This window comes from Rhipicephalus sanguineus, chromosome 2 (assembly GCF_013339695.2).
Source record: "Rhipicephalus sanguineus isolate Rsan-2018 chromosome 2, BIME_Rsan_1.4, whole genome shotgun sequence".
NCBI lineage: Eukaryota > Metazoa > Arthropoda > Arachnida > Ixodida > Ixodidae > Rhipicephalus > Rhipicephalus sanguineus.
This window is the reverse complement of record NC_051177.1, coordinates 59,800,225-59,822,122: the sequence shown is the minus strand read 5'-3', so window position 1 is coordinate 59,822,122 and position 21,898 is coordinate 59,800,225. Positions and strand designations below refer to the sequence as shown.

General features: G+C 46.9%; 1 protein-coding gene across 1 annotated transcript in view; it reads right to left on the bottom strand.

Moving 5' to 3' along the window:
- Window positions 1-2,336: 2,336 nt before the first annotated feature.
- LOC119383063 (uncharacterized) overlaps window positions 2,337-21,898 on the bottom strand; it is a 49,985-nt gene continuing 30,423 nt past the window's right edge. Inside the window, exons 2-9 of the mRNA XM_037651051.2 lie at window positions 15,354-15,488; window positions 12,707-13,029; window positions 11,873-12,101; window positions 8,777-8,873; window positions 8,035-8,157; window positions 6,861-7,044; window positions 3,750-3,921; window positions 2,337-2,906 (exon numbers count right to left, since the gene is read on the bottom strand). Coding sequence (XP_037506979.1) covers window positions 2,782-2,906; window positions 3,750-3,921; window positions 6,861-7,044; window positions 8,035-8,157; window positions 8,777-8,873; window positions 11,873-12,101; window positions 12,707-13,029; window positions 15,354-15,366 — 1,266 coding nt within the window. The 5' untranslated portion in view covers window positions 15,367-15,488 and the 3' untranslated portion in view covers window positions 2,337-2,781. The remainder of the gene's footprint in view (window positions 2,907-3,749; window positions 3,922-6,860; window positions 7,045-8,034; window positions 8,158-8,776; window positions 8,874-11,872; window positions 12,102-12,706; window positions 13,030-15,353; window positions 15,489-21,898) is intronic.

Here is a 21,898-nt window from a genome sequence, read left to right as displayed (position 1 = left end):
TGGCAGAAATACTCCCCAAATACTAGATTTTTTCTTAGAGTTAGAACCGCGGTGTAAGAATAGTCTACGCTGTTAATAGAACTGAGGTGCACCTACTGGTACCGCTTGGTGAGCATACAGGGGCTACGCTTACCTTTTTTGCTGTAATTTGTTTCCCCTTCGGCGCACACATACAAATTTCGCATACTGATGCACGATTATGTCCGTCTAGATGCCGACGACCCGGCAGCAAACAACTGCAGCAGTCGCGTAAACACCGGGATGGATAAACAAACAAGGTAGCTTCGAGACAAAATTAAAAAAAAAAAAAAAAACACGCCGAGCAGTGCGCAGTAGCATTAAAGGGGTACTGACACCTTTTTTTTCGAAGGCGAGTTTACTCTGCCATACAAATCTCCTGTATGCAGGGACGGTTCTGAGCAAGTGTGAAGCTCAGCAAATGCTGATTAGATACTTTAATTTGATGTTAAAGTCAATTTTTCCATGGGGCACCTACTGACATCGAAACTAGCTTGACGTCAGGCTACAGTACGAATTCTGGCGACTTCACGAAGCAGTCTGGCTAGTTGTGATGACGTTAGGTACCAAAACTTCCAATATGGCCGCTTGTGCGTCATCAAAACTTCCAAAATGGCCGCTTGTGGGTCACCAACGGAGCCACAGTGCGGAGCGGCCGTGGAAACGTCACTATATATTGCGCGAGCCCGTGACGAGAAGCTCATACCGTGTTGTGACGTTAGGATACAGTAAGAACCAAAACTAGCTTTTAAAAACATACTGTAATTACTTTTTCAGAGCGCATTCGCGCTTAACACTACCTTTTCTAGGCTCTTGAGGGCTTGACCTTTCATTTGACGCAAAAAAACGACAACTGAAGATATCCGTGTCAGTACCCCTTTAAAGCGAATGCTAAAATTTTGAGCAATGTATGTGCAAGTCATCGACTTCTCGCAGGGGGCTTTGTATAGGCCATGCGAAGGAATGAAGGAATGGCATTGGAGCTGCCAAGCGCGGTCGTTATCTCAATGTTGCGGAGTCTGTGCAAGGTCTCTCTCTGTTTCCTGCGCGCTAGTTAGCGCTCCGCTACCTTTCGTGGGAGCGCAGATGTGGGCAGCACCAAAATGGCACTTTCGCAAACACGCTCGCCTATTTCCAGCTGTTTCGGCCGCTCGCGTGTGTTGATCGCATAGCAAGGGCAACGTTTACGCATCCTGTGGGTGTGTGAGGGTGCCGGATAAAGTGAAAGTGCGTTTATACTTTTTACGAGGCTGTGCTTAATGTGGAAGATTTTCAGCGCAAAGACAAAAAAGATTCGCGAAGCTTGCGCTAAGCCGCGCAAGCCTTGAAACAGCGAAACTGGACTATTCGGAAGACTAATCTGGTTGCTTCTAGGTTGTTTCTAGGCCTTAGCTATAGGTGATGAGGGTTGTTTTTAGGTTGCTTCAAGGTCGTTGCTAGGCTTAGCTAGGTGATGCTAGGGTTGTTTCTCCGTTGATTCTCAGTGCAGAGAGGTTTGAGTTAAACCACAGACAGTCATACACACGACACGGATGTCCAAACTCCTTAGACAGAAACTCGCGCTGAAACCAAGCGTCCGCGTCTCTCATAGATCTACGCGCACGTCGTCGCCGGCGTAGGCCTTCCATCGCTTCCGAGTCTTCTCGCAGCCGCCGTTGCCTTTCCCGCTACCTAGTATTATCTCGTTGTACGTATCGGGGGTCTTCTTCGGCGCTTCGCAATCATTTGTTGTTGGGCTAATTGTTGCCTTCATTTTTAGTGGACCAGTGCCGAGAAGTGGGATTTCCCAAATTTCTGTGGCACATTTGTTGGGCTAACTGTTTCCTTCATTTTTAGTGAACCAGTGGTGAGTAGTGGGACTTACCAATTTCTGTAGCACATACCCGTTTATGGTGATGATAGTTTTTTGGTTCGTCAGACAAGGTACGATTTGCTAAACAGCGTCGCTGTTAAAAATGCACGAATGAACATTCCAAACACATATATTGTCACCGAAAGTCTGCAATATTGGCATCTAATTGAATGTTGGGGAAATTCGTAGCCATTAAATAAAACACTGTTGATCCTGTATGCTTTTGATAGAACAGCAGCGTGCAACATAGAGCGTGAGACCCCTATCAAATATAACGAGTCGCCTAATAAGTCTGCTGCTCTGGTCCACATTCGTCTATGACTGCGCATGCACATAGGAGGCCAATTGATTTATATATGCACGAGTAATCAAACTAAGGCGATATACCAGCATCGAAGATATGGTTTACGTGGTGGTTCATAAATGCCGCATATACATGAGGCAAAGACAGACTTTCGTACTTCAAAATATGTTTTATTTGCTAGTGAAATTGTTACAGTTCAGAGTAGTAGTCCCTTGCAAACATGGCAGTGAAAGCACAGAACAGTGATCGGAAACAGCGATGGGAAATAAAAAACTGCTGCACGCGCGATAGCACTTGGACACCGTAAATACGTAAAAACAAACGCCTAACAGAATAGAGCAATCGATTCAAATAAAACGAGACTCTGACGACATAGTAAAACCATGTTCTCTAACACTAACTGCACTATTCATATTATAATTTAAGGATGTACTTTTAAGACAGGGTAAACCAATAGTACATGAGGCGAGCGGTTAGGCTCATTATATATAGCCTATTACGCCCGGTGAATGACTTAGCTACGCGTCGTGTAGTACTCGCGGACTTCGATATTCGAAAAGACAATCCAAGATAGTGCGCTTGTGAGCCACGACCAGCGCTGCTTGAACTAGCGTCCTTTCGCCCTGTTGATGAGTTCGAGAAGGGCCTTGTTGCAGATATCTGGGTAGCGTACGAATCCGTAGTGCGATCCATCCTTCAACTCGATTGCCTTCACCACCTGGTCGCAACAACCTGAGAGTGGAGAGGGAAGCGTTGTCACTGACGCGCGCTTACACGACAAATGCTTTAACACACTTGGGGCTTTATAGCGAGGCTAAGTGATGAGCGAGTTGGTGTACGTGGTCAACTAAGATGAAGACGAGCAAACTAGACGCATACACAAGAAAAACGCACACGACGATGCTGGTATGCGCGTGAGCTGGTTTACGCCTTTAGTCCTGTATTCACTGCAAGTTAACCCTTTGTGAGATAATGGGACGAATTTGTCTCAATTTTTCTTCAGTAAAAGCTTCCTCCGCCGCTGCGCGTCGTCGTAAGCGCTATGTATTTCTGCTGCCGTCTACCAGAAACATTCAGGAAACTATAGTGAACTAGATACAGGAAACCAAGAAAAATATTCAGCACGTTTGCGACGCGTGGCACCGGGGATACGTTCCACACATTTTCAAAGACACATTATGGGCCACTTTTCTCTCATAAACTAATGGTTGTATTTTTTTGAAAATTGCTTGAAACTATTTCTAAGCACCCTACTTGCAAATTCCGCAGGCATATTTTTTGTTACGAGAAAGATATAGATGAACCCACAAAGGGTTAAAAAAAAGAAGAAAGCTGCAGGCAGTATAGAATCATAATAGTCTGTCGACAGCACGGCCTTCTGAAGTTCAGACTGTGGTGTATACACATGTTTTGTTGCGCATTATTAAAGTCGTAGATTCGATACAAGCCCTCCTGCCTCGGGATAAATTTAGGTAACACCAGGGAACTGCTAAAAAGAGAAAAGTGGCTTCCTCCTTATACTGGCTCCTGATTTCTCGTGCTGCTCTGGGTGTTATACAGAGCAGGTATTCTTACCACATCGTAGGAGGTGCCCACCCTTGTCGTACAAACAGGTCTTCTCTGGATCGCAGCCCAACCGTTGCAGCAGTGTCCGGTTGTCCTTCTGTGAGAGTAGTCTGTCGTTGTCGCTGACCACTACGATAGTGGGCACCTTGCGATCTCGAATTGTAGCCAACTGCTTCTCAACCTGCGACGATATACCGACGGTGGTATTGGGTCACTGACAGCGATAGGGCATCACGAAATTGCGTATATGAGAAGCGTGGTAATGCGAGCCTCGAGAAAAAAAAATTACACCATCTCCCACTAAAGGGAACCATGTGGGGATGCGAAGCGGCGCATGGGTCGACTTAAAGTTCCGTGATTGCTGAGAGAGTGTAAGGGGGAGAGGCCGCAGCGTTTTACCCAGCCCTTTACACAGAACCGAACGCGCTAGCGCGTGCCAGCACACATGGTTCCCAAGTGGGACGGTCGCCAAGGGACGGACACAGCCCCGAGCAAAACCTGCTACGCATCTAAAAAAAACAAAAAAAAAACTCGCAAGGTCTTATCACTCGTGTTGACGCCGACGCCACCGACGGTCAATTTTCGCGCTTGATGAAGCATCCAAGGCCTTAATGGTTTGACCACACGATCAGCAAATCGATGTAATGTGCATGTCGATTGTGCACGCCCTCTGTGCCCTATCCGACTGCGGCAGGAACTTGAACCCCAGTATATAGCCGCATGGTTCTATAGAGCGTGGTTGCCAGGTTCGGCTAGTCTGCGCCAGTTTGGCTACTTTTCTAGGCTGGGTGGCGGCAGAAAAAATGTCCTCGCTTCTTGGGTACTTTCTTGTTTCTAAATTATGAATATCTTGTGACGACTCAGACTCTAGCGTTCGAGTATGCGGCCGTGGTGGGTGTAATGTCGCGCTCGGCGTGATACTCCCCCCTCTCCCCCCCCCCCCTCCCCGCTCATACATTTCCGAGCTGAATTGTGGCGGTTTGGGCGTGTTGGTATGACATGTCCAATAAATTCTAAGCGCACAAACGGACGAGGACAACGGACACGTATGACACACAGCGCCTGTGTGTCATACGTGTCCGTTGTCCTCGTCTGTTTGTGCGCTTAGAATTTATTGGCCCGGGCTGAAGTGTGTTCAAAAATGCTCCAGCTCCGCAGGTGCATCGGGCCGGACTCACTCCACCGCTCCTTCCACGGAACGGCCTGCAAGTGTCGAGAAGAGGTTCTTGATGGAAAATGGAAAATAGAAAGGTGGGGGAGTGACACAGTAACTGTCTCTCAGTCGAGGACACCACAACCAGCAAGTGTCGATGACCGCAGCCAACCAGGAAGCATTCGGGGAGAGGGGATACAAGGAGCGTCCGCAGGAAAGCCGGGACGTCTTTTGCCTACGATACGAGAGCTGGCCGGCTGGACACCGGCACTGCTTCTTTGGGACCCACTGCGGGTCATTGTTTTGCTGCCATTTGCTTGCAAATAGTTATGTATATAAAGTTTGTGTTATAAAACGTCCAGCGGTGAAGGCGTCTTCCTCCGGAGCAACATTTCGAAGGCGGCCGGCGATCTCCATCGCGAAGCTCGAACCAGCGTTGCTTCGCTACAAAGAACCTGTCCAATTTCTTCCTACTTCGGACAAAAATTTATTGCGGGAAAGGCATGTATCCAGCTCCCAAAACTGAATTTGGCGCTTGCATTACACAACAGATAACACTTTTACATACGTGCCTGGGACTCGGGGAAAAGCTGTTTCATGGGGCCTCATTTTGCAGACCACCTAATGCTGAACGCGACTTCAAACTGTAGAATATTTTGCTGGACCTGTTCGTACATACTTGAATAAATGAAAAAGCCAGCTTACGGACGTGAACAAAAGAAGAGAAGACGACAGACATCCAGCGAGCGTGTCGTCTTCTCTTGTGTACGCGTCCGTAAGCTGGCTTTTTCGTTTCTTCAAACTGGAACTGGAACTGAACAGAGCAATCAAAAGCGCTCTGCATTAAGGATGTTCTGCACTCATTGACATTAGAAACAGCGTATCCGACGAACTGTTCGTGTTATTGAATTAGGTATGGACTGCGAATAAGGAGTATTAAGTGCTCGGACTTCGTGCTCGCGCGAGAAACGATTGGGAAAGTGATCACCAATTATGCTTCGACCTCAGCGAATGCGATTTTGAGCACACTCATGCAGTACTCGTTTTTATTGTCGCCGCAAGGCTGATACTTCTAGTACTTTTAAGAAAAGTCACGCAACACGCGTGAGGAGAGTCATTTCTGAAACAGCGCAAGAAACCAAACTAGTCATCCTGCACGAAATGATTGCTGAAGTCGACAATTCACGCTTTGGTTTCAGCAATTATGATTTTGAAGGCTTCTTGCTGTACTTATTTACATTTCCAACAAAAGGCTCTCGCATTTAGTCATTTAAATGGAAACGTCGAAGTTTTCACACATGCATGGCTACTTTTAGCTATCTTTACTACCCTTGGCTGAAGTTGGCTACATTGCGGCTAGTGTTTCCAACTTCTAGGCTACTTTTTATCTTTTCGACCTGGCAACCCTGCTGTAGAGCGCTCTGTCTTGCAACGTAGCTGAAGGCCCAATAACTATTAAAGCTATCCTGAGCAACAAAAGGTTATAAAAATGGTGCTTGTGGCCTAACAATCGTTTAATACAACTCTACGTTGGCATTGGCTTGCGATCCGTAGACCATGACAAGCATTTTGGCAATACATTTAGCCTGTTTACCAAGCAATCATGTCCTCATGCACATGTGAGACGGCATTCCACGAGTGCGCTCCAGAATCAACTCCACGTGCATGTAATCTGGCCAGAACAGTCGGAAACATTCGGGAATTGTCCGATACATGCAGGCGAGGTTTGCTCTCAGCGATAATACGTGTTTTCAATCGGTGAGAAGCGGCCACATTGAAAAATGTAAATATATAACATACATACACGTGGACGTTGGTTACATAGGTATACAATTAAAACAATACCGCTCTAAAAATTTGCGCGAAATCAATGCTGAATTCACCTGCTGTTCTGTGATGTGATGTTGCTTCGTAGGTTACCAAGTATGCATACCGTAGACCTGAACAAAAAATGTGCATTGACTTACCCTATGCTCCTCATATCCGATGCTCGAAAGGTAAGCGAAGACGACGTCGTACGCTCGGCCCTTAGTCGGGTGCCTGATCAGCTTCATGATCGCATGGAAGAGGGGCACCATGATGGGTGCTCCTCGTCGACTCCTCATCGCCCACATGGTCCCAGGATTGAAGATCAACGGGCTCTCAGAGCCCCTGCAAGGCGGAGTCGACACGTTTAGTTTACCCCTGTTTCGAACCATCTCACAAAGTGGCGCATGCAAAACGAAAAATAAAAAGCGTCAATGCTCCCTAACTACTGATTCGCAAAACTGTCATGTTGCATTGTGATTTGATCAAGTTTTTATATATATCACAGGATAGTCCCCTAACATCTCTGCAGCCACCAGGAGCGTAGCCAAGGGGGGGGGGGGGTGTTCAAACACGCCCCCCCTGAAAATGTTCAATTTTGCTTGCGTATATCCACGCACACATACAAACGCACGTACGAATATACATAAAGTATAATCGAAGACGCCCCCCCCCCCCCAAAAAAAATTCTGGCTACGCCCCCGGCAGGCACATGGTGTGGTTCAGCCTTCCTCAACGGACCACCAATACTTGCGAATGCACCGCTCTCTGGTCAAACTATGCAGTCCTACTGGTCCCAGCCATTGTCAGCCCAGTAATCTCAAAATGCGCTAGCGTCTATGTTAAAAGCTTCAGGGCTGAATGAAAGAAGTGTTGTATGGACAGATTACCTGTTCTTTTCTCCTGTCATCTTTCGAGCGCTTATTCCATCCCAAAGTGCAGAGTAGCCAACCGAACTACTATTATTCAAGTAACCCTATCTGTCTTTAATATGTTATGTCTCTTCTTGGGTCAGTGTATGCAGTGCAAGATAAACGCACGGGTCATCGTTCTCTCAACGGGAAGAAAATCAGAAGGACCACCTAAGCTGTGCGAATTGGGATGCATGGTTACAGACCTGGACTGGTGAACGACGCAGCGCTTAAAGTGTTTACATGATTTTCTTTTATTCGTGATGTAATTTGTGGCAAGTCCTTTCGAAAAAGTAATATATGTTTAGCTACAGCGCCAACGCTACTACAATAGTAGTTATGAACATTTAGTTGCAATAAAATTCGCCTATGACCGCCCGTTTGGAGAACGCTAACGAGCAGACAATTGCCGCATTGAGCTGACCTGAAGTGTCGGCTTGCGATGGGCATAAGCAGGGCCAACGATTTGACGTCAATGCTGGGCTCCTCGGCTACCAACTGCACCGCAGGAGTACTTCCTGTGCTGTGGCTGACTAGCATGTCGATCCTACAAAAGAAAGTGCGGCTCACATCAACGCGCAGGCGTGAATTCTGTACACAAGAGCAGCACCAGTTTCCTGGGAAGGAAAGAAAAAACCACGGGAAGAAAAAAATCACAGCATCTCCCGCTAAAGGGGACCTGAGGCGATGCGAAGCAGCGTTTCGGCATGTAGAGCCCGCGTTCAGAGGGGGAGTGGAGGGGGAGGGGAGAGGGGAAGTGGAGAAGGGGAGGGGAGAGAGGGGAAGGGGAGAGAGGGGAAGGGGAGAGAGGGGAAGGGGAGAGGGAGGGGAGATGGTGAGGGGAAAGGGGAGGGGAAGTGGGAAGGAGAGGGGGATGGGAGAGGGGGAGCGGGTGAGTGGAGAGGGAGAGGAAGTGTGTGGAGAGGGCTTGCGCATGCGCAGTAAGGGTGGTCACGCCACACACCACCACCACCATCACCGGATTGAACTCCGCTATAAGATGCTTCACATCTAAAAAAATAACTCGATTCCGACATATACAAAATATAATCACCACATATGGTCATCGATCATTCAGTGCAGTGCTACGAATCGACAGTTTGTATGTACCTTGGCGCTTTTTTTCGAAAAAAAAAAATAAAGTCCTCACTGTCGGTAGGACTCACTTATTGATCTTAAGTTTCTTGAGCAAGTCGACGACTAGTCTGGTCTTCTCATCACAGCTGTGCCACCAGTAGCCGGTCGCCATGGTGAAATCATAGCCTGGTGAGAGAAAGGAAAAAAAAATTGGCCGCGTATCTGCGTGCTTCGCTGCAAATGTCGTCTAAAGACGATAGAAGAGGCGCTGCGTGAGATATGAACGCCATCTGGCAATACGTCGGGAAACGTGAATGCTGTGTTGCGGGCTGGTAGTCCCGGCGAAGCAGCAGGCGAAGACCGGCGGTGACCAACGCGACCGGCGGGGACGCCAGCCAGCCCGAACACGCGGTTTGGCGCGAAGCGCCGAAGCAGAAGAAACGTCCGCACTCAACGAGTACTCTCCACACACTCTTTTATATTCACGTCGCCTGGGTAAAGCAGGAATGCCAGAGCGGCGCCCCATGGCATTCGTACAGTGCAATACTGAACCGAAACCGAAACACAACAATGAGCTCGTGCAGAGGGCACGGAGGAAGCCAAGTTTCGGCGCAGTCGCATTTTCAGCGCAGCTTAAGAAACTAGGGTCTCTAGAATTACGTACCTATGTATTTTCTATTAAAGGAACACACCACCTAATACTTACCTAGTGATGTTGCGCCTCAGATATGCGTAATGTTTGCTTTTTGATCAATCATGTAGACAAGTATGAACCTAGTGAGCCGTTCACGATGGCTGGCCCTTGTGCAAGTGGTTCAACTTTGGCCGAGTGGCTGAATCGAGGGACGTGCCGACAAACAGAAAGAAGGACAGACCAAAATTTCTGCGTTTAAGTTCCCCAAGAAAGACTATCGTCTTTAAAAAAGCTGACTGCAAAAAAGAGACTCGCACAATGATTTGAGAGCGTTTCACTGGGGGGCTAACTAGCTGACTACAGCAAGACATAATGAGACAAAGGTCGCATAACTTGAGATAGATGTAAAACTGCTGTGTCTTTGATCTGGCTACAGTGGATGTTTGTAAAATACCTAATATGCATAGCAGATCTCACACAGAATAGTGTAAGGGTAATATCAGATTAAAGTTTGTGGTTACAGCGTTGGCTCCACTTTTATAGCAGTCTAATAAACGTTACATTTCTATTCCTATGATTCAGCAAGCTATATTAAAGCATTGATCGACCCCGGAGGAATACATTAACGAAAGTTACATGTGATATTCAAATGATTGCACCATAAAGTGCACTTAGTTTCGATAACACTGACGTATGTACTCTAACGTGGGGGCTGACGTTACGACGCACCACAAGTTACCTTTTAAACGTCAGTGTTGTCGACGTGCCCGGTAAGCCCACGATGTGCACACAACTACTACACTTACAAAAACATGGCTCATCCCTCTGTCACAGGAATCGGTATAACACGAAAGTGAAACGTGTCTTCACTGACGTAGTTGAACGTTTGTTGTGCATTCTTTCGCCCCAAGGGCGAAGGAATGAATGCTACAGCAACAAATTGTAATGTCATGCGAAGAACGGCAAGCAGCCCGAAACTTGCAACGCGCTGCTCAAGCGGAAAGGACGCACGGAACGAACATACACAGGATGAGAGCAAACTGTCACATTTGTAACTTATTTCTGCCTGAGCACTGCGCTCCTTTCGCAAAAGTGGCCGCTGCAGTGGGCGAAGTGATCTTCGTGCTCTCAACGCAAGACGTACGAATCACCGCGATCACGAGATAAGCGCACGCACGAGAGCGACCACGCCCTGTAGAGGCGGGCGCTCGTCGCAACGACGGCGATGTTTTCATGTTTTCGAGCCCTTCGCGCCATCTCGCTACTGATAACGAAAACACGCTGTAACACGGATCTCTGAGTATCGCCACCGGCAAATGGTGTATATAAATAGCTAGCCGTTAGCATTGCGAATAGCGTGCCGTCTGTGGCCGAATCGTTTCGCGCTGCGGAGCAAGGGGTCGTGAGTTCGATTCCCTGTGACGGAACTTTTTCTTCTGTTTTTTTTTGCCCACTGTTAGTCTTTATATTTTACAACGTCATATCCGTGACGGAAATACGTCAGTGGAGCTGTGGTGGACCCCGCATAAACTACTTTCGTGTTAAAAAACGTCGATCCACCTCGTAACCGTTGGCTCAAAGTCATAAAATACAGCATAGAAGTACTCGCTGACTGCTTCGCAAGAAACCGATTCCCCCAACACCTGAGATCTGCCGATTTTTTTTTTTAGCATTAAAGATAGGAAGGAGGGAAATATAGGGGTAATTCCAACGGAGAACGGACAATACTTGTTACAAAAGGCCGTGTTGAAGGCAGTGTCCTCAATATGCCTGTCCTCTAGTTAGGCCCAGCCACACGCTAAACATTCAGCAAACATTTACCTCGTTGGAACGGCGTTCATCTAGTGCAACTGTGGACGTCTATAAGATTAATTTTACAGCGAATATGTGAATCTATGGCTCCCTGGCAAATACTGCCACCCGGAACACCGCTGCCCCTACTTGTACAGATGTCATTTGAAACATTTCTTCAGGCATGTATATAAAACTGTGCGAAATTAGCCCTTTGGGTTTATTAGACCCTCTGAACCCCATGTGGTTGACGAGGAGGTGGAAGTTACGGCGTGGGTACAAAACAAACAAAGGGACGGCCATTTCTTTCGCACTAAGAACTAATGGTGGCGCCATCAAATCTGCAAATCTTTGTAACGTCGCGTTCTGCGGCTACAGCTAGTTTGCAAGCACGGAGTTATGTGGCATGTATGCTGATATGTTTCTGTGTTCTTTTGGCCATGTATAGTGCTTGTGCGTGGCCACAGAAGACTTCCGGTCACATCTTGCGATCGTTTTTGCTTCCAAAGAAATGTATGCTTAGAAAACGTCAAATATGGATACATTAACCGTGTACCCATGCGTACGCTTGGCCCATAAACGCATATTCTCGTGTTAAATTTTACAAGTAGTCGTCAGCTTAACCAGCTTCAGATGTCAGATCTGCTGAGGTGGCGGCCAACTGTGGTCTGGCGACCGCTGAATGCAATATACATAATAAATCAGCCGAAACCGGAACCCTTCTGATGCCACTGCTCGTAAACGGTGAACCGATTCATACCGGGCCAGTTGAAGCAAAGAACGTCGACGCCATTCTTGTCGAGGAAAGGGATGTTGTAGCTGAAGTCCTGGTACCGCCCCGGTGCACCCGTGAACATCAAGGTCAGCGGTCGCACTGTGCGGTCGCCGTGCTCCATACGGTCCAGCCCCGTGTGAATGTACACAACGGGTACGCGAGCGCCTGTCTCGGGTGCCTGATCGTACCCACGACGACCTTCGGCTCGCCATTTCTGCGTTCCGGAAAGTGGAGATGGTTACGGCCTTAACTATCGTGTAAGGAAATTAAATAGTAGGTGAGGACCCACCCATCCAGCATTTGCAAGTCCTCCCTCTGTGTGTTCATCTCCGTGCACTTCCTTTTCTCTCTCTCTCTCACCCACACACATAAAAGTAGCACCTTCAACCTACACATGACGAACCAACTCGCACAGCAGGCAACGCAGTTGAACTCTCATGCCTGTTGTACCACAGTATCCTACCGAAAGGTTTTAAGCGCCAAAACCACGATATGGTTATGAAGCATGCCGTAGTGGCGTACTCCGGCTTAATTTAGACAATCAGTAGTTCTTTAACGTGCGCCTGAAGCTATGCACAATCGGTGTTCTTTGCATTTCGGCCCCATCTAAATGCGTAACAAACTATCTTTCGCTTATCGGTGTAATTTTGTGGGCCATTTGGTGCATAAAGACAAAGTAAAGGGTTCGAGCAGGTTACGACGCGAGCACAAGCAGACAGACGTACAGGGCAAAAGCTTCGTCCTGTGCGTCTCTCTTCTTGTGCTCGCGTCGTAACGTGCTGGAACCCTTCAGTTTGCCACTATCTTTCGCAAGCTGACCTTGTAGAGGTCGCCGCACGTGGTGATCTCGATGGTCCTCCTCTTGTAAGTGAGCGGCGGCGCGTCACGCAGCAGCTGGAAAGCGCTCCTCGCAGTGGGCGCCGCAGCGACAGCCTTATGAGCACAGCGCCGGTGGCGGATGCGGGGATCCCGAACAGCGGCTTTTGAAACCAAGAAGCCAGTTTTGGCCAAGGCAACGCGAACCCAAGCCGTCGGAGAGCCTTGGAGGAACGCCGCGGCATGGTGCGTGGTGTAGCGCTGCAGTGGGAGCTTCTGGCGCGATGCGAGCAAAGCGACTCGCACTAGGTGGGGCGGTAGAAAACCTGTGTAACGGATTGGTCGCATTACAGCTCTACGATATCCAACGTCGTAAGTGCGACTACTCACGAAAGAATACAGCATAAAATAATCTGTCCTCAAAACCACACTGCACCGAAGGCTGACTGTCTCCTTTTGCTCAACGGGGGCTCCACTTAGCTCAAAGGGGCACACCGAGCCTATATGGGTTGTTTCATAGGCGTGCGCAAGGGGGGGGGGGGTACTTTCTGCACTCCCTCCCCCAAATCATCTAAAAGGGGGCGCCCGTTCTAACCCCACACCTTTACCCAGTCGGACCTTTCACGTCATTTTTGCAGGGTTATGGCTACGCATGTTTTGGGACGAGACTGGCGAACAAGAATCCCTGATGTTGCATTAAAAAAACTGTTTATTTCCCACCTTCAACCCGGAAAATCGGGGACCAATAAATAGCAGCAGGCCGTTTTGAGAAGCACGGCATCACTTCATTTTCATTTTTGCATCCATTGCTGATCTCGTTTTGTTTCGGAATCGACCAACGAGGGCAGTGGGTGTGTGTGGGTGTAGGGGGGGGGGGGTGCTGCGGGGAAGCTTGCCCACCAGGGGAGGCGTATTTTTGGGTGCACGTATTGCTGTCACCAGGCAAGAGAGGTGAGGGGAGGGGGGTCCCTCTTAATTACCGGCGAATATATAATTCATTAATGCAGTTTAAAAGGGAAACGAGCACGAACAAAGTGTTTCCCCTAAAGTTTCTACCTGGAACCGGCGTTCGTTAGAGCAGAATGTCTAGTTGATCATTTTACATAGCAGTGTGTGTCACGTGATGCGTAGCGGTGAAGGATACGCGGCATTGAAGAAAAGCATATAGTGATCTGGTTACACGTGGCATGTTGTGATCTAATTAGGATAATTTGACATTAGGTCAAAACCTGTCACATATACACAGTCGAGTCACATTAATGTGACCACCACGTACTTTCGACGTCTACGTTAAATAACCAATCACAGAAGGCAGGTGGCAGTACAGTGAAGTTGAGCGTATATAAAGGCTGTGTGAGGGCTTCGGAAAACATTGCAATCGTTGGCGTAATGCAGAAACGGAGCGATTCGTCCGACGTCCAAAAGGGCATGATCATTGGCTTTCGGGCCAAGGGTGGAAGCATTTCCGAAACGGCTAAGTTTGTGTACTGTTCGCGTGCCGCCGTGGTAAAAGGGTAGCGTGCATGGCAAAATGGGGGACTGTCCAAAATCAGCGACGTGGCAAATGTGGTGCACCACCGGCCACAGACGACAGAGGTCAATGACGGCTGCAGAGATGCGTTCGGGCGAATAGACGTGCCACCGTTGTGCAACTGACCGCCCAGATGAACCAAGGGGCTACCAACAGCGTCTCCCAAAGTAGTTTAGCGAACGTTGCTGCGTCTGGGTCTCCGCAGCAGGCGCCTGGTTCACGCACCTATGCTGACTGCTGTTCATCGGCGACGAAGGCTGGAATTTGCACGCCGGTACTGCAACTGGACGTCCACTGAGTGGCGACAGGTGGCGTTTTCCGATGAATCACGTTTTATGCTCCATCGGACAGATGGACGTTGGCGTGTACGGCGTGAAACCACTGAAAGAAAACACTCTGCAACCATTGCCGGAAGGGTCCAGGCTGGCGCGCTGGAGGGCAATCTAGCGCAGCTGGCCACAGCACTGGTATCGGCACGGCTCAGCATACCAGTGAACACGTTCAGGAACCTAACTGCCTCTCTTCCTGAATGCAAGTCTCGCAGCAGTCCGCTCAGCGAAAGGTGCAGCGAAAGGTTAGTCTGGCTTTTGACAGGTGGTCACATTAATGTGACTGGACTGTGTATATGTATATATAGAGCAACATGCTATTTTAATCTCGTGCAGAAAAGAAGAGCACGATGTGCTTTCTTTTTGTACAGCATATATTTCACATTCGTCTAACGTTTCGACTGTCGCACATGTGCTTGTCATAGTGACAAATCACATGTTACAAGGGTAGGAATTAAGAAGAGACACCTTCCTACTTAATTATCCGCTGCTTTGATCAGCGTATGGAAAGAAAGAGCCGACGAAAGAGAAAACGACTGAGGACTTTGACGAATGTCCTTCGAAGTTTATTCCAGAATATGTGGTCCTGCACTTTGAATAAGTTCAAGTCGCATATCTGAAAAATGTGTCCAGCATTTGTTTTGTTCACGCAACGACAGTGTCGTAACATACAGAAGTCTTCGTGGTGATATCACCCCACTCCTTCCTGTTGTCGTGGTCATGCACGCTAGCTAAGTTACTGTAATTTCAGAGAGACTATAGCTTTTCGCAAAAACTCGCGATAGCTCACCTGGTTGCGGCATCTTGCGCCTGTGTGTTATGCTCGCGTAGATTTTGCGGGAATCGGCGTCGTCCAATGATTGCACCTACGGTGTCTTCGGCGCTGTACATAACAGCACGCAATACACGCGCATGCAGTCGAGCCCTTAGAAAAAAAGAAGCAAAAAAATATAATCAAGCTTTATGCACTATCTCCACTAAGATTAAAAACATTATGAAGGCAAGCTAAACTGATGAATCAATGAAACATTTTCAGAGCATGATTTCTACCGAAACCGATTTTCTGTAAGGAAGAAAATCGCAGACGTCAGAAAATTTGTAGACATAACTTTACGCCATGCGTCTTCAGCATCAATGCTGCAGGACCCTCTGTGTGCGAGCGTTTTCTATTTTACGGGTATGCGTGTACGTGAATAAACTAAAACTGATACAGCGGATGCATGACACGGGCACCTAATTGAAGATCGCAGGGAGCGGCCTTCCGTCCAGTCATGGACATAATGAACAGGCTGGCGATTATGATGACACTGTCTTTAACGAAGATGCAAATGATTGGCTCAAGCGGTAGCACACATAAATCAATTAGTATATCACTGTTCGGGACTCACCGGGGAATGATCCAACATATACAGGTTCAGCATATACGGGTGTAAATTTTCGCTTACGGTGACTATTCTTCACGAAATCATTGTATGGGCAAAGCCGCACGTTAATTTGGCGTAGACACGATCGAAAGATAGCAGTTGATCCGCATGCCGATTTCGTGGCTGGGTCGTGGTGGTGTGCCTCAACCCACTACGGGGGACTGATCATGGACCGAGTGGCGGTAGGAAAAGGAAGAAATACTAATATTAAGCAATTTTTGTATACAAATGAAGGTTTAAAAGTGCTGATGTTCTAAAATTTTTATAGAATGGTGATAATAAGAAATTACAATTCTTAAATATTTGGTATAAATTTTAAGCGTTATGTTAAAAATGGACAACAAATATTTTTTTTTCTTTCTGTGAAATATTACATTATATACGTTACTATTGCAACAAGGAAGCACAAGTTTTGGAAGACGGGTTTCCAGAACTCGTTCTTTGACCCACGAAGATAAGGCGTTCTATGAAGGGTTGTCCGATTGTTTCTGATTTATTATAATAACAACGACGAAAAGGACAAGAGCAAGAACTGTGCGAATATTTACACATAGAGGCGGTACTCGGCAACGCAGTTTAGGTGATGTGAATCCAAATTTTCTTTAGCAACACTCTAAGCCAAGGAAATCATAGGTGCTGACGATTCCTTGTATATGGCGGTAAGATTTAGCATTTTCCTCTTGAATACAAGATTCCCGAAAGCACCTCATAACCGATTTCATCACACGTATGGTGAAAGCCCACGTCATCAGCTTGCTCCTTGCTGGAGGTGGAATAACATTATCACAGTGAGGAAAATATGAGCAACATGAGCAAAAAACAACAAAAACAAAAAACAACAAAAGTGGTTTGAAGCTCGAATGCGTTGCATGCTTTCTTTCAGTTCAAACGCCTTAAATTTATTAGTTGTGATGGTTTGACGCCGTTGTCTTTGCGGCGCACATGTCTACAACACGTCACGACAAGAAGTCTAGAAGATGCCATGCTTCCGCGTTCGCGGTTGCATGTTATGTTAGGCATATAGATGCGTATCCTTGTCTCTACTGGGCCAAGTCTAATCAGCATTTCTACTTGTAAATAACGGATTGCACAAGGCGTACATGAGACGCTCTTTGAAAAGTGGTTTCGGTCGTCCCCAAGAAGTCAAATGGCAGGACTAAAACTAATCAGCGTTACTAAATAAGGTTGCCCGAGACGTATAAGATGCTCCTTGGAATGTGGTTTCGGTCTGATTACATCATACATGCCACAACAGGTTGAAGATGTGGAAGTTTTACGTGCAATAACGCGCACGCTGGTGCGCCAGTTCGGGAATCAATGGTAATCAAACAACGCAGAAAACGGGGAAGATCTAGATGACCACGCTTGAGCTTCTCCCTCAGGAGTAGAACGCGATAGCGAAATGGGGCCCCGTGCGCATCGCCTTCTCAATCGCTAGCCTGGTTGCGCTTATCGGTGGACACATCAACCGTGCAAGGAAACGAACATCTCTGTGTGTAACATTGGCCCTTTCAAACTATCCTAGAATGCCTACTGCAAAGTACAGTTGTTGTTCCTCGGACACAAACTCTATGCTCGGACACTTGGCGCAACCCGCTTGCGAAGTGCCCACTACGCCATAATTCTTCCTTTTTCGAATCGGCGAAGAACCCACTACGCGTTCCTAAGGGGCCACGCGCACCTGCACACTTTTTTGATGTTGTTGCTGATAATGATTATTGGTTATGCCTGAGCGCTTTGTGGACCTTTAAAATACCCACTCGTTGTGCAATTCACATGTTTGACGCCTGATGCGGCTCTACGCTTCTGCCACGCAATATTACGTGCGTTAAAAAGGCCCCTTCCAATACATAACATTCGTAGTGTTTTTTTTCCTCTTTTTTCGAAGCAGCTTCAAGCAATGACGCGGACTGTTCATGAAATGCACTGCTCTAGTACCCATTTAGAATAAAGTTTTATTTGAAACGTTGTTCCGTGTAACGCTTGCTGTACGCTTGTAGAATTGGCCTTGAGTATTTTGTTCGCTATGTATGTACATTACGCACATTTGTAATAAATACCATGCAAGAAAAAAAAAAGATGGCGTGGCTCTGTGGTAGAACACCTGCTTGCCACGCGAAAGGTCTGGGTACGGTTATCACTCGAACCTGAAAATCTTATAATTTATTTGCATCTTTCTCGATTTTTCGCTCAACCTACAACACCGCCGCCGGAATTTCTGCGAAACGAGCTCTAACGCTATCTCGTCAATATAAAAGGAAAGCTGGATTACTTGCGCACGTAACTAATATCGCACTACGTGTGATAATGTTGGATCACCTTCACCGAGTAGCTGTTGATGGTGAAGTGGATATGTGCCACATGCGCTAGGGAATTGGCTATTGACGAACGCTCTATCATCGATGCACCATGCGCTAACATCTGCAAAGTCTATACAGATGCTGCCATCCTACAAGACGGCGGAAGGACATCATTCCTAAGCACCACGCATAATTTCATCAGTGGTCACCAGCATTATCTATCTACGGAAGCCAGTCCTCTTGTAATGGAACTTCAAGCCATTCATGACGCAGTGCGGGATGTCACCTCTAAGCTGTCTACAATTCAGCAACTTGACGTATTCACCGATTCTTTAGCGGCTATCCAGGAACTCAAGAAAGTTCACAAGGTGATGGAAATCTGCGAGGCGATACATAAGATGAACCGCAATACAGCCACTTGCATCAGGGTACACTGGATTCAAGGCCATGCTGCGAACCCTCACAATATTGCTGCTGACCAACAGGCACACTGCCCTCCTAATACAGACCTCCCATCTATTCCCCTTCCACCTCAACCCCTAAATACACTCCGTGCCCGTAAAAATGTTCTCCGGCAGGATACACGCGCTCTTATCCCACCGTGTGTCTGCTCTCTCCCCCTTCACCTTACTAGGGCGGAGGAAGTTGTGCTTAGGAGGCTTCGGGCAGGGGTGGCCCTTACACCGGCTGTTATTTCAACATGGAACTGGTCGCATTTACCAGTTGGTTCTACATGCCCGTACTGTTCTGTTCCGGTGATACAAGCAGATGCATACCACCTTATATGGACATGCCAAGGATTACAGTCGGAACGCTCCCGTCATCTCCTTCAAGCTGGTCTTCGCTACAGTGACACAAACAGTTATGACCGATGGATACATGACAACACATTCCACAAGACACTTCTTCACTTCATACACAACACCGGCCTAACGGCGCACATTTAACACAAATATACAAAACAAATATTATGCCTTAAGGGCAAGTCTATGTCGCAAAAAAAAAAAAAATCTTGTACCTCATATGAGCATGCCAAGTCTTCTGTCCTAAACAACAGATTTTCGGCACCCTAGATTCATTCGGCACAACAATTGATCTTGCACTGAAACTTTTGAAGTTTTATTAAGTAGATTGCGTTGCCAAATACTACCACGAAATATTTTATTCGCAAATCTCTGGTTGCGCCCTTTAGGTTACATATGCTTCCTTTGTGCATTTACAACACTTCGGGCGATCATTTGGGCTTCGTTCGCGGCACCACGTTCCAGGCTACACGGTACATGCGAAAACCATAGTCTGGAAGCACTGCGAGAATGTTCTTGCTACAACACAGAGAGACCTCAGAAAGAGGGACGGGAGTGTCGGAGGAGGAGCTTGGCTTTTTGAGGCTAGCTAAGCGACGCCATGTTGCGCCCAGTAATACAATCGATAAAGAAGAAAAGGAGCTTGGCTTTCGCATTGGAGTCGTATCAGGGTAATGCATTAGGGGCAGCCTGACTCTAGCATTGACGCACTGTTGTACGTCGCGGCGTTTGTCTACTACGTAATGGCGAGGGAACATACTGGTGCAAAAAACACATTTGCCAAGGTAAAAATGAAAAAAAAAAGAACAAAGCATTGACGTTTTGGGCCCCGTACGGGTCCCCTGATCACAATGAAGAAGTCAGCATGGGCATTCGGCTATATATCGGCTATTTGTCTAGGTCTGCTGATAACCACATAGATTTATTTAGAGTTATTTCATAGAGTACAATATTGATGCACTATTCTGTTTATTTGCCAATATCGAATATAATAGCTGAAGAGGTTATTCCAGAACACTTAACTGCATGCTGGCTTTATTTTTGCATTATCGAGTGAAACATTGAGTGCTCCCGAGATGATTTTCTCCGTGAGATTTGCAACGAATTGAAATATTTCTAGCTCTACACTAGAGCCCCATAATAATTTTTCAGGTGCCTGGATGTAAATGCAACTTGCTTCTTCAGTATACTCCAGGATGAGAAATTAGCTGCTCCAGAGTGCTCCCAGATGCAAAATGAGCCGCTCCAAAGTTCTCAAAGATGGAAATTTTTTCTGCTCCGAAGTGCTCCAAGATGCAACTTTCACTGCTCCAAAAATTTGCTCCAAATCGGAAGTCCTCGGTAGCAGCATCGCTGTTCAAAAAAAAGCTGCACGAATGAACATTTCAAATACTTACAGTGTAAGCGAAAGTCTGAAATGTTGGCATCTAATTGAATGTTAGGAAATTCATAGCCATAAATCAGTGTTGATCCTTAATGCCTCTCGTGGAACAGCAGCGTGAAACTTGGAGCGTGAGAAACCTATTTACTATAACGAGTCGCCTAATTAGCCTGCGGCTCTAGTCTATATTCATCTATGACTGCGCATGCACTTCGGGGGCCAATTCATTTATATATGCACGAGAAATCAAACTAATGCGATATACCAGCATTGAAAATAAGGTTTACGTGGTGTTTCATTAATTCCGCATATACATGAGGCAAAGGCAGACGTTTCGTACTTCAACATATCTTTTATTTGCTAGTGAAATTGTTACAGTTCAGAGTAGTAGTCCCTTGCAAACATGGCAGTGAAAGCACAGAACAGTGATCGGAAACAGCGATGGCAAATAAAAAAAAAACTGCTGCACGCGCGATAGCACTTGAACACCGTAAATACGTAAAAACAAACCCTAACAGAATAGAGCAATCGATTAGAATATAACGAGACTCGGACGACATAGTAAAATCATGTTCTCTAACACTAACAGCATTATTCACATTATGCTCCAAGGATGTACTTTTAAGACAGAGTAAACCAACAGCACGTGAGGCGAGCGATTGAGCTCATTATATATAGCCCATTACGCCCGGTGAATGACTTAGCTACGCATCGTATAGTACTAGTCGACTACGATATCCGAGAAGACAATCCAAGATAATGCGCTTATGAACCACGGCCAGCGCTGCTTGAACTAGTGTCCTTTCGCCCTGTTGATGAGTTCGAGAAGGGCCTTGTTGCAGATATCTGGGTACCGTACGAATCCGTAGTGCGATCCATCCTTCAACTCGATTGCCTTCACCACCTGGTCGCAACAACCTGCGAGTGGAGAGGGAAGCGTTGACGTCACTGACGCGCACTTACACGACAGATGTTTTAACACACTTGGGACTTTGTAGCGAGGCTAAGTGATGAGCGAGTTGGTGTACGTGGTCAACTAAGGTGAAAACGAGCAAACTAGACGCATACACAAGAAAAATGTACACGACGATGCTGGTATGCGCGTGTGCATCTAATTCGCTGGTTTACGCCTTTGTCCTGCATTCACTGCAAGTTGACCCTTTTTGGGATTATGGGACGAATGCGTCTCAATTTTTCTTCAGTAAAAGCTTCCTCCACCGCTGCGCGTCGCCGTCAGCGCTATGTTTTTCTGCTAACGTTTACCAGAAACATTTAGGGAACCAAGAAAAATATTTCGCACGTTTGCGACGCGTGGCATGGGTGGTGCGTTGCGTTTAAATTCATTTTTTTTTTAAGTCTTTAGAAAATGTTTCTTCCATTGTGTGCAAGAAAGATTTCTCATTTTCTGGATTTTGAGAGAGGTAATC